Here is a 12,126-nt window from a genome sequence, read left to right as displayed (position 1 = left end):
AAACAAACAAAAACAAACCTAGAGATGACTCAGCTAGACTTCCTTGTGCCTGATTTCAGATGTCACTTAAACACAACTGTCATAATATGGGAATATAATTAAAATGTGAACAATTCCTCTCTGTTGTAAATCTAGGGTTATTTCATTTTAACCTTCCTACCCAAGATGCTTTTCAAAATAAAGGCCGAAGGTAAACTCTGTCCTCCAATCCAGAGCTAGTAAGAACAACAAAGGAGGGTGTCTTCCTTTGAACTAACAGGATATTTGCCAAACAAAAAGAGAAATCAGCCAGTAGCCAACTCCCAGAATGACAGCTCTCATGTCCAGGAAGTACAATCAGAGAAGCACTTAGATCAACCTCAGTTGCACACAAACGAATCTCTTAAGAGTTCCTGTGTGGAGCTGGGAATGTGGCTTAATGGTAGAGTGCTTGCCTAGCATGCATGAAGCCTTGGGTTCAATTCCTCAGCACCACATAAACAGAGGGGGAAAAAAAGCCGGAAGTGGTACTGTGGCTCAAGTGGCAGAGTGCTTGCCTTGAGCAAAAAGAAGGCAGCGACAGTGCTTAGGCCCTGAGTTCAAGCCCCAGGACTGGCCAAAAAAAAAAAAGACCAAGAATGCCAGATTTCACACTACACATATAAGCACAAAACATGTCAGGACTCCAAGAGGAGGACTGGTAGTCAGTCCATGCTCCTCTGGTTCATTTTTCTCCCATACTTCAACCAAACTGCACAGAAAGGTTTGTGTTTTAGATCTATCTAAGACTCCAACTTGGTACCCTAATAGTACCCACCACTTTGGGCTCTTTGGCTAGGGCTCTCCCAGTAGAGCCATGCCTCTAAACCAAAGGGGAGGTTTCTAATTTGATGAGGGAGAAAGGGAAGGTTGAGACTTTAAATATCTACTCTAAGTAGCAAACTGTATTTCTACATTTTAGCTTTATAAGTTAAATATTAAGAAGGAGACATCAACTCAACACACATGGATTAAATATCATAATCTTAACACAGAGGATCCTAACTAGGGGTAGTTTTACCTCCTGGGAGACATTTAATAATACCTGAAGATACCTGATAATAGCATCTACTAAATAGAAGCTGGGAATGTTTTAAGCATTTTGGGACTATTTTAAGCATTTTTTTTTTAACAGATGACAGACCTCCACAACAAAGACTTAATCTGGCCCAAGTTACAGTACTAAGGGTGAGAAAACCTGCTGCCCCATTTTTGTCCCACATCCTGGAGAAGTTCCAAGTTTTCCTTGCTCCTACTTCTTCACTTTTATGTTTAAAAACCATTTTTCCCTGGCTAAGCTTTCTCCACCAATAAGAATTTCAAGTGCCAAGCCACAAAATTGACATGCACTCTAATCCAGTCCATTGGGACTCTGACTCAAACTTTAGCATATACTGACATGCTCAGTTTCTTTCAAGATGCTCTTTCCTAGCCAGAACTCTTAAATGAGGCAGGAGGAAGATGAAGGAAGATTATGTTAAGGAAAGGGTGTTACTCAAAACTGTCATGTCCATGTTGCTCAAGACAATACAAAGACAATTGTACTCTGTTCTTACATATTCAAAACTATGTAGGTTCTACAACACCAATTAGATATTAAGTCTTACTATCATACTGCCAGAACTTAACTTAGTACTAAGTATAGAAAAGAACCAAAAGCTTATGTCAGGGGGCTGGGAATATGGCCTAGTAGCAAGAGAGCCTGCCTTGTATACATGAAGCCCTGGGTTCAATTCCCTAGTACCACATATATGGAAAACGGCCAGAAGTGGCGCTGTGGCTCAAGTGGCAGAGTGCTAGCCTTGAGCAAAAGGAAGCCAGGGACAGTGCTCAGGCCCTGAGTCCAAGGCCCAGGACTGGCCAAAAAAAAAAAAAGCTTATGTCAGTGGGCACTGGTAGCACATGCTTGTATTGTAATCTAGCTCATCAGTATGAGATCTGAGGATCAAGGTTTGATGTTACTCTAAGCAGAAAAGTCTTAGGATTCTTTTCTTCAATTAACCAGCAAAAAGCCAGAAGTATTGCTGTGGCTCAAGTAGTAGAGCTCCAACCAGCCTTGAGTGAAAAGGCCAAATGAGTATAAGGCTCTATGTTCAAGCTCCAGAGCACGAGCGTGCCCATACACATACACCCCCCCAAACCCAATGCTAAATGGATAAGAATAATTTCCAGGTCTGGCACAGGTGGTTCATGACTGTAATCCTAGCTACTAGGAAGCTGAGAGCTGAAGATAGTGGTTCAAAGCCAGCTAGGGCAGAAAAGTTCCAAAGGCTCTTATTTCCAATTAACCACCAAAAAGTCAGAAATGAAGCTGTGGATCAAGTGGTAGAGCCCTAGCCTTGAGCAAAAAAAACTTTAAAGACAGCATCCAGGCCCTGAATTCAAGCCCCAGGACCCATATCAAAAAAAAAAAAAAAAAAAAGGAAAAAGTAATTTCTAGCTAGGCTGATGGCTCAAAGCCTGTAATCCTAGCTAGGAGGTAAAAAGATCTGAGGATTCTGAGGCTTGTAGTTGGAAGCCAACCAAAGCAGGAAAGTCTGTGAGAATCTTATCTTCATCAAAGAGCCCAAGTGGAGAGGCACCTGAGTGAAAACAGTACCCCAGATCTAATTGAAGCCCTCGTAATAGCTCTCAAACACACAACAAAACAAGCACAAAGTAGGGTTTGTTGTTGTTTTCCAACATTTTTTGAAGTTTCAGGACTGGGAATGTGCCTTAGTGGTAGAGTTCTTGCCTAGCATGCATGAAGCCCTGTGTTCAATTCCTCAGTACCACATAAGAAAAGGCCAGGGGCTGGGAATATGGCCTAGTGGCAAGAGTGCTTGCCTCATATACATGAAGGCCTGGGTTTGATTCCTCAGCACCGCATATATAGAAAAAGCCATAAGTAGGGCTGTGGCTCAAGTGGTAGAGTGCAAAAAAAAAAAAAAAAAAAAAAAAAGCCAGGGACAGTGCTCAGGCCCTGAGTTCAAGCCCCAGGACTGGCAAAAAAAAAAAAATTTAATCAAAAAAAAAAAATACACGCGCGCGCACACACATAAATTATGGAAACCAACAAGCTAATGAAGTTAGTCCTACCTCACCCACATGGAAAGTATTCACCTTGTGCTAGGAAGACACCATCCTAAGACACAAATTAAGGCCTGGAAGTGTAGCTCTGCTAGAGATCCTGGGCTCAAGAGGCCTTGGGCTCAAGAGGTACTGGATTCATGGTCCAAGATCTGAGATGGGAGAAGTAAATCAAGATTGGACCCCTATATTCTGGACACAGTGGCCCATAGCTACAATCTCACACTTAAGGAAGGCAGCCTAGACAATATATAAGAAAATGCTTTCTAAATAAAAAAACAAAATAGAATAATTACCCCAGGAAATACCTTAACAGTTGTATACTTAGTCTATATTCTAAGAGATAAGAACTTTGGCAGTATTGTCTCATTTAACACATTATATACAAGTTCAAGCATCACACTTAATTACTAACCTGCACACTATTTTGGTAGTAAAAGGATGGCAGTTTGGTACTTGTAAAGAAAAGTCAATACCAAATACACAGTCAGTAGCCCTAATGGGCTCTGCTTCTTTTCTGGCAACACCTGATTCCAGAACCACAAGAATGAAAAATGAACCTCTCAAGACATTCTAGATTTCTGATGGAGTGAGGTCAGTCCACATAATTGTCTCTATACCTCAAAAATTCTTTTTCTTGGGCTGGGAATGTGGCTTAGTGGTAGAATACTTTCCTAGCATGCACAAAGCCCTGGGTTTGATTCCTCAGCACCACATAAACAGAAAAAGCCAGAAGTGGCGCTGTGGCTCAAGAGGTAAAGAAGCCAGGGACAGTGTTCAGGCCCTGAGTCGCAGATCCAGGACTGGTAAAAGAATAAAAAAATTAAAAAAATCTTTTTATTGTGGTGCCAGTCATAAGGCTTGAACTCAGGGCCTGTGCTAGAGCTTAAGCCAAAGCTCCACTCCTGGCTTTTTTTTGGCCAGTCCTGGGCCTGGACTCAGGGCCTGAGCACTGTCCCTGGCTTCCTTTTGCTCAAGGCTAGTACTCTGCCACTTGAGCCATGGCGCCGCTTCTGGCCGTTTTCTGTATATGTGGTGCTGGGGAATCGAACCCAGGGCCTCATGTATACGAGGCAAGCTCTCTTGCCACTAGGCCATATCCCCAGCCCCCACTCCTGGCTTTTTTGGGAGGTAGTGTTTTGTTTGTTTGTTTTAGAGATAGAGTCCCATGGACTTTTCTACCCAGGCTGGCTCTGAACCATGATCTTTATAATCCTAGCTGCTCAGGAGGCTGAGATCTAAATGCAAGCCAGCAGTGCCAGGCAATAGTGCATATGTGGGGAGGTGTCGTGAGGGGGGATGCTGGATTTGAACTCAAGGCCTGGGTGCTGTAAAGAATCCCAGGAAGGGGCTAGGGAATGTGGCTTAGTGGTAGAGTGCTTTCTTAGCATGCATGAAGCCCTGGGTTTGATTCCTCAGTACCACATAATCAGAAAAACCCAGGACTGGAAAAAGAAAAAAAAAAAAAAAGAATCCCATGGAGCCAGGCACTAGTGGCTCACACCTGTAATCCTAGCTACTCAGGAAGCTGAGATCTGAGGATCACGGTTCAAAGTCAGCCCGGGAAGGAAAAACCATGAGATTCTTATCTCCAATTAACCACCAGAAAACCTGAAGTGGCACTGTGGCTTAAGTGGTAGAGCACTAGCTTGAGCTGAAGAGCTCAGGAACAGCGCCCTGGCCTCATGACTAACAAAAACAACAACAAAAAAAGGGAGGGCGGGCCTGGGAATGTGGCTTAGTGGTAGAGTGCTTGCCTAGCATGCATGAAGCCCTGGGTTCAATTCTTCAGCACCACATATACAGAAAAAAAAAACCAGAAGTAGCGCTGTGGCTCAAGTGGAAGAATGTTAGCCTTGAGTAGAAGCAGCTAAGGGACAGTGCTCAGGCTCTGAGTCAAAGCCCCAGGACTAGCAAAAAAAAAAAAAAGAAAAAGAAAAAAGAAAAAAGCCAGAAAACATTAACACCTATAATCCTAGCTACTCAAGAGGCTGAGAAAAGATTTAAGCCAGCCTTAATAGACAAAGCAGAGAAAAAGGAGTTTGAAGATAGAACAGCTCAGTACTAGAGTGCCACAAAGGGAAAAATTAAGAAATCTATTAATATGCATGGTGAACACAGGTAAAATCTAACACTTAAGAACACAGGAGGCGAGGCTGGGGATATGGCCTAGTGGCAAGAGCGCTTGCCTCATATACATGAGGCCCTGGGTTCAATTCCCCAGCACCACATATACAGAAAATGGCCAGAGGTGGCACTGTGGCTCAAGTGGCAGAGTGCTAGCCTTGAGCAAAAAGAAGCCAGGGACAGTGCTCAGGCCCTGGGTCCAAGCCCCAGGACTGGCCAAAAAAAAAAAAAAGAACACAGGAGGCACAGCACGCCATCCGCACCCGACCTCCGCTGCTCACCGCGCAAGTCCGCCTCCAGCGCCCACCATGGCCACGCTTAAGCAATTAGAAGGAAGATGGTGACTGGTGGACAGCCAAGGCTTTGACTAGTACATGAAGGAAATAGGAGTGGGACTTGCTCTACGCAAAATGGGTGCAATGGCCAAGCCAGACAGTGTCATCACTTGTGAAGGCAACAAGGTTGACATAAAAACTGAGAGCACTCTGAAAACAATACAGTTTTCTTGTGTCCTGGGAGAGCAGTTTGAAGAAACTACAGCTGATGGCAGGAAAACTCAGATGGTCTGTAACTTCACCGACGGTGCATTGGTTCAGCATCAGGCATGGGACGGGAAGGAAAGCACAATAACAAGGAAACTGAAAGATGGGAAGTTGGTGGTGGAATGTGTCATGAACAACGTCACCTGTACTCGGGTCTATGAGAAAGTAGAATAAAAATGCCATCATCATTTTGGACAGGAATTAGCTGTAAGAACGAAAAAGCTCAGTTCAATGAGCAACTCTCCATACAACTACTTTTTTTTTCACTACTATGTTCAGTAATCTTTATCACAGACATTTTAAGTGCAACAGTTTCAAAGTGATGGTTTAACTGGCCTGTTCCCTTTGGTTAGCAAATAAATGTTTGTGCTAATACAAAAAAAAAAAAAAAAAGAAGAAGAAGAACACAGGAGAGCTGGGGATATGGCCTAGTGGCAAGAGTGCTTGCCTTGTATACATGAGGCCCTGGGTTCAATTCCCCAGCACCACATATACAGAAAATGGCCAGAAGTGGCACTGTGGCTCAAGTGGCAGAGTGCTAGCCTTGAGCAAAAAGAAGCCAGGGACAGTGCTCAGGCCCTGAGTCCAAGCCCCATGACTGGCCAAAAAAAAAAAAAAAAAAAAAAAAAGAACACAGGAGGATTTCAAGTTTAGAGCCAGTCTAAGCTACATATTGAATTCAAACCCAGTTTCGGCTATGTAGGAAGACCCTCTCTCAAAAAGCAAAATAGAGCCGCTAGCTCGCATTTATAATCCTAACTACTCAGGAGGCTGAGATCTAAGGATTGCAATTGAAAGGCAGCCTAGTCTGATGAATTAGCCAGCAAAAGTAGGAGCATCTAAGAGATACTGATCTCCAATTAACGGCCAGAAAGCTGTGGCAAAAGTGGCATAATACTAACCTTGAGCACAAGAGCTCAGGAACAGTACTCAGGCACTACTGAACTCAAACCCTAAGATTGGCACCAAAGAAATAAGTCAAATAGCCTGGTGCTGATGGCTCATGCCTATATCCTAGCTACTCAGGAGACTAAGATCTGACTATGGCAGGTCAAAGACAGCCTGGGCAGGAAAGACTGTAAGACTCTTATCTCCAGTTAACTACTAGAAAACCAGAGTGGTATTGTGGCTCAAAGTGGTACAGTGCTAGCCTTGAGCAAAAAAAGCTTAGGGGCAATGCCCAGGCCCTGAGTTCAAGGCTCAGGATCAACAAAAAGAAAAGAAGTAAAATAAGCCAGATGATAAAACAAGTCAGTGGGACACCTGTGGCTCATACCTGTAATCCTAGCAATTTAGGAGGCTGAGATCTTGAGTACTGCAGTTCAAAGCCAGCCCAGGCAAGCAAGTGTCTGAAACTCTTTAACTCCAATAAACCACCAAAAAAGCTGGAAGCAGCCCTGTGCTCAGTAGTAGAGTACAAGGCTTAAGCTCAAAAGCTCAGGGACAGCACCTAGGCCCTGGGTTCAAGCCAGGAAAATAAAAGGGGGGGTGGGGGGAGGCAGATAGTAACAACTCTCTTATTCTCTTGGTTCTGCAGAAGATAAAACTTCCAGCAACTTAAGTCAACTACAGGCTTCCCCACAGACTGTGTCCTTAAGTTAAAGTACCACTGAGGAACACTCGGTGAGTTCCTGATTTACAAATACTGAGCACTGCCAGCTCAAACCTGTAATCCTAGCTACTCAGAAGGCAGAGATATGAGGATCACAGTTGGAAGACTGCCTGCCAGGGCAGAAAAGTCACCAAGAGACTTTTATCTCCAATTAATCACTCAAAAACTGGAAGTGGAGCTGTGGCTCAAAGTGATGAGTGCTAGCCCCACCCCCACCCCCAAATACTTAGTCATATACAAATCCTAAAAGCTGTGAAAATTTCTTCTTTCATTCCATCTTTCAGAATCTACCCTTATTCACTTCACAAATTCATTTGCTCTGAAATACAGAAACTGTCATACTTAAGAGCAGGATCTGAAGAAGTCACTCTCCTGCTACAAGAGCTCCCAAATCTTTCATGCAGCTTGTATGCTGAAAGAATCTGAATCACTTGTACTATAACTGATGCAGTTGGTGGATCACTCAATTTGTCTATGACCTCTAGCTCAAGAAGAAAAATAAATCCGGACTGGAAAGCAGAGATACTCGAGATGGGGGAGGGGGATCAGGATCAGTGAGTCAACTAGTTGACCACTCTATCAATGAAGTTAAAAAAAAAAAAAAAGACTAGGGAAAGGTCTCACGGGCCACATGTCTGGCAGGATCCAAGGTTGCCCAGGCCTCAGAAAATGAAACCAAATCAGATTAAAATGGACATTTCAAAACAAGGAGAGACGCTGCAGCAAATGCACAGCTGCCATTTCCCGGCCACTTCCTGCGGAGGCTGGGGGAGGGGCTGTTTGTGTACAGATGGAGGTGGAAGCCACCCCCCGACGCCCCCGAAGGATGCCAATCCCTCACTCCAGTGAGCCCTACAAAGGATGCCTGATGCGGGCACTGCCTTTCCCCAAGACTGGGAGCCGCGGGAAGAAAGGGAGGACCTGAGGTTCTCTTCTCTCTCTCTCTCTCTCTCTCTTTTTTTTTTTTTTTGCCACGGAAACGGGGATCCCCTCGGTAAAGGATTTCCTTGGAAAGGAATCCCCTTTCTTCTTCCTCTCAGCCCGGTCAGATCCGGACGCCTCGCCCCAACCCCGTCCACCTGCCTCCCCCGAGTCGGGGATTCTCCCGAGACCGGCGGGCCCCGCGTCGGGCGCAGCTCCGCTCCCAGCCAGGCCCTCACCTGCCCTCGGGGCTCCGGAGAACCTGCGCGCTCCCCGGGGGGAAGACGCCCCGGACGCCCGGCTCTCCGCAGCCCACACGCCCCACTCCCCGCAAACCGGTAGTTTAAGCCAGACCTCGCACGCGGGCACCCCCCCCCCGGGATTCCACCCGCGTCCCCGCACGCGTGGCCGCGGCCGGGAGCCTCCGTGCCGCTCCCGCCCCGCGGCCGGATCCCGGATCCCGGTCCAGGGCAGCGCCGCCGGCCACCCCCCCCCCCGCCCACGCACGGGGAGAGCCCGCCCGTCAGGTGCCGCCCCCGGCGAGGCTCCGCGCCACTCCCGAGCCCGTTCTTCTCGGGGAAGCCCGGCGTGAAAACGGGGCTCCCTCCCCTCAAGGCACCCAGCCACGGCCCCCCACAAACCTGAGGCGACGGCGTCAGGCCGGGCTCGGGGCTCGTCTCCCCCCCGGGGGGCGGGCGGTTCACATGGCCGGCTCGGGGCGCCGGGAGGGGAGGAGACGCCCGCCGGGGAAGGGGGTCCGGGGGTGCGGGAGGGGGGGAGGGGGACGCGGCTCAACCGCGGGGCCCGAGCGGAGCCAACATGGCCGGCGGGGGAGGAGAGAGTCGGTGCCGGAGGGGGCGGGGAAGCTGCGGCCGGAGGAGAGCCGCCCTCCCCGGCCGCCGCCACTGGGTCCTAGCGCCCCGCCTCTTGGCTGCCAGGCCCGGATCTGGGTCCTAGCGCCGCTCGGGTCAGCCGGCCGGATGGCCGGGCAGCTCCCTCGCCACCGCACCTCCCGGCGGGCTGCAGTCCGGCTTCCCAAGGGGCAAACGGAAAGGCGAGCCACTGGGCCACGTGTGTGGGACCGAAGGCACGGGCCGCTTTCCTGGGACGGGAGCCGGGAAGATCGTCTCAGGGGCAAGTTTATTTCCCCGGGCGAGACAGTGGAAAAATGGAAGTGAAAAGGTTAGGGCGCTATGTAGTCCTGGCAAAAGGGTGACAGAGGCAAGAACATGCCACCTACTTACCTTCCGTCCTGTCCGGGCAGCCTGGGCCTGCCTAGATCACCACTTTCCTGACGACATCTGCAGGGCCTTGGGCGTTGGAAAGATTCCTGAGCGTACGGATTGGAGGCTCAGCTCTGAGTCCAGACAACTGGATTCTAGTCTAAATGGGGTCAGAGGGTAGAGAATAAGCAGAAAACTCACCAACAAATAGAGATGCCACAAATGTGCCTGGCTTTTCAGTTCTAGTGCTTTTATTTTTTTTTTCTGATATGATTACATAGGTATGTGAAGTCTCCTGGGAACAAGAACATAATAAAATCTATCAGAGGCTTTGGCTGTCTTCTCCTAAAACATTGTAGACACGGGGATGGGAAACAGCCACAGGATATTAGAGCTTATCAAACTGGTGGTTCAACCCCTTATTTGTCAGATGGGAAAGGCCCAGAGAAGTTTACTGACTTGTTCAAGGTCAAACAGTGGATAAAATACAACTACAAAGGAAAACAGCTTTTGAGTTAACTTACAACTCATACTTTGCAGGTTCCATTTCGAGATAACTCCTTCAACTCAATGCAATGCATTCCTATTTTTTAAAAATTGCCAGAACTGTAAAAGCTCAGGCTGAATATTTTGGAAGCGCAACAAACAGAATAGGTGATGTAACAGGCAGGTTGAGGGGTGCCACCAAATAACTTTGTTCTTTGGGGAATTGTCAGAGCAAAAGGAGATCTGGAAATTGAGTGTGGACAAGGCAAAGTGGGCCAAACCTACTAGTCTAGTTTGGCTATCCTAACTCCACAGATGAGTGGGCTTTTTTCTGACCTGAGGGAAAAACTCCTCGCATAAATTCTTTAGAGGATAGAAAGGAATGCCTTACAAAGTGAGAGGGCCAGCCGAGGCTAAGGAGGGTTTCTCTCCTTCAGAGATAAGTAGATTACCAAGGGAAGGAGAAGACAAACTCCCTTCTCTTTTCCTTGTCCGACAGATTTATAGGTCACCTTGCTGGGAGGGAGAGAGAATAAAAAAACTGACACCTAGCTCCTCCGCGGTAGCCAGCTAGTCCCTGAGTAAATTGAGTCCACGTTGGAAGGAGAGGAGTCCTTCCTTCTGGAGAGACATCAGCAAACTTCTACTGAGAAATGCCTCTCTAATCCCAAAATAAAAAATAAAGGTAGATTGTACTGGCACCTGAAGGGCGGTGGGGGTGAGGAAGCAGGTGGGGAGGAGAGCTGGTATCCCTTTTCCTCTTTCTTCCCTCTTCCAGGGCGATGAGAGAATCTTCTACATCCGCCCCAGTCTCAGAGCTAGCCAGTCTGAGACCAGGCAGGGGAGGAGCCTGCGCCAGTCAGACGGGGTGTAGCCACGCCCCTTCGCTCCACCACCACACACCCACACACACCCACTGCTGGCTCCACTGGGCTCCGGAAGAGCCGGTTACTCCAGTGCCCCACACTGTCCCCACCCCTTCCGAGCCCCAGGCCTAGTCTCCAGGGCAACCTATAGGTATCCCAGTCAGGAGCCATAGGATAGGGTAGGACAGGACCACTAGGGGTTAGAAAATGGGACAGGATCTACTTTCCCCATTTGGTACAAAAAGACAACCACCAACATCCCCGAATGAGACTTCGCTTTATGGGGATCCTTCTAGCTTGCTGAAGAATGAGGTTTGCTGCCACTATGCCCCACAAACGCCACCCCTTGGTAGCAGTTAGTTGTCCTCTCACCCACCCAGAGGGCAGACGGACTCCATATGAACCCAAACATTCCTCAGTCCATCAGATGTGACCAATCAATCCATCCACTCACCTCTATGAAGCTACTAGAAGGAATGGTCATATTATCAGCAACTTGTGAGAAGAGCATTTAGGGATTAGACCAAAACTTCTCTCAAGACAGTCCGGAGAATGGGAAATTAGCACCTGCTCTTTCTTTCTCACCTTCTCCACATTCATGCTGCACCTTCCAGACTTTGGGGTCAGGTGCCATAGTGCCTGGCTCCACTGGAGAGCCAGATGGCTGGGTGGGAGAAGTGAGACTGCATATTCCCTCTTTTCCAGACACTTCTGGCATCCATCCCCAAGCACCACTGCTGACTTCCCCCCATGCCCTCTGGGACCCCTATTTGGGGAATGGGAGTCACCAACTCCCCAAGAGTCTGAAGCAAATCCTCACATCCAACCTCATAACTCTGAAGGTGAGGGAGGGAATGAAAGCAGAAGCTATGGGTGCAGCTGGACTTGGGGCAAGGGGTATTTCCCAATGAAGGTAGGGCACCCCTCCCTTCCTAGCCAGGCGCTGGTGCCTGGTACTCAGGAGGCTGAGATCTGAGAGAATCGGTTCTAAGCCAGCCCGGGTGAGGCTCTTACCTCCAATAAACTATTCGAAAAAGCCAGAAGTGGAGCTGTGGCTCAAGTGGTAGGGCACTAGCCTTGAGCACAAAAAGTCTCAGGGACAGTGGCCCAGGTCCTGAGTTCAAGCCTCAGGATAGGACAGCAAAACAAAAACCCCTCCTTCCTTCCTCAGGCTCATGGACTAGTTCATAGTATCAATAGGGTCTAGTAGGAATGAGTCGCACCCTTTGTAACCATTCCAATCAATTTGCCCTCCCTCTTAG

General features: G+C 48.0%; 2 protein-coding genes across 9 annotated transcripts in view; one reads left to right on the top strand and one right to left on the bottom strand.

The window, feature by feature from the left end:
* Baz2a (bromodomain adjacent to zinc finger domain 2A) overlaps nucleotides 1-12,126 on the bottom strand; it is a 38,511-nt gene that overhangs the window by 24,062 nt on the left and 2,323 nt on the right. For 3 of the 8 annotated variants that reach the window (XM_048361475.1, XM_048361482.1, XM_048361501.1), the window contains exon 2: nucleotides 9,534-9,672. The exons of 3 other annotated variants lie outside the window; for them this stretch is intronic. The gene's annotated coding sequence lies outside the window, so the exon portion shown is untranslated. Of the gene's footprint in view, nucleotides 1-8,930; nucleotides 9,376-9,533; nucleotides 9,673-10,700; nucleotides 10,809-12,126 lie in introns of those variants that run through there. 2 more of the 8 variants (XM_048361491.1, XM_048361509.1) reach the window with 2 other exon arrangements.
* Nucleotides 5,465-6,139, top strand: LOC125362692 (fatty acid-binding protein 5-like). The gene is given in 1 exon segment (XM_048361560.1): nucleotides 5,465-6,139. A coding segment is annotated over 1 exon segment (408 nt). The 5' UTR covers nucleotides 5,465-5,522; the 3' UTR covers nucleotides 5,931-6,139.

This window comes from Perognathus longimembris, chromosome 1, assembly GCF_023159225.1.
Source record: "Perognathus longimembris pacificus isolate PPM17 chromosome 1, ASM2315922v1, whole genome shotgun sequence".
In the NCBI taxonomy this organism is placed as follows: domain Eukaryota; kingdom Metazoa; phylum Chordata; class Mammalia; order Rodentia; family Heteromyidae; genus Perognathus; species Perognathus longimembris.
The sequence above is the reverse complement of the archived record's forward strand: the minus strand, read 5'-3'. Positions and strand labels throughout refer to the sequence as shown.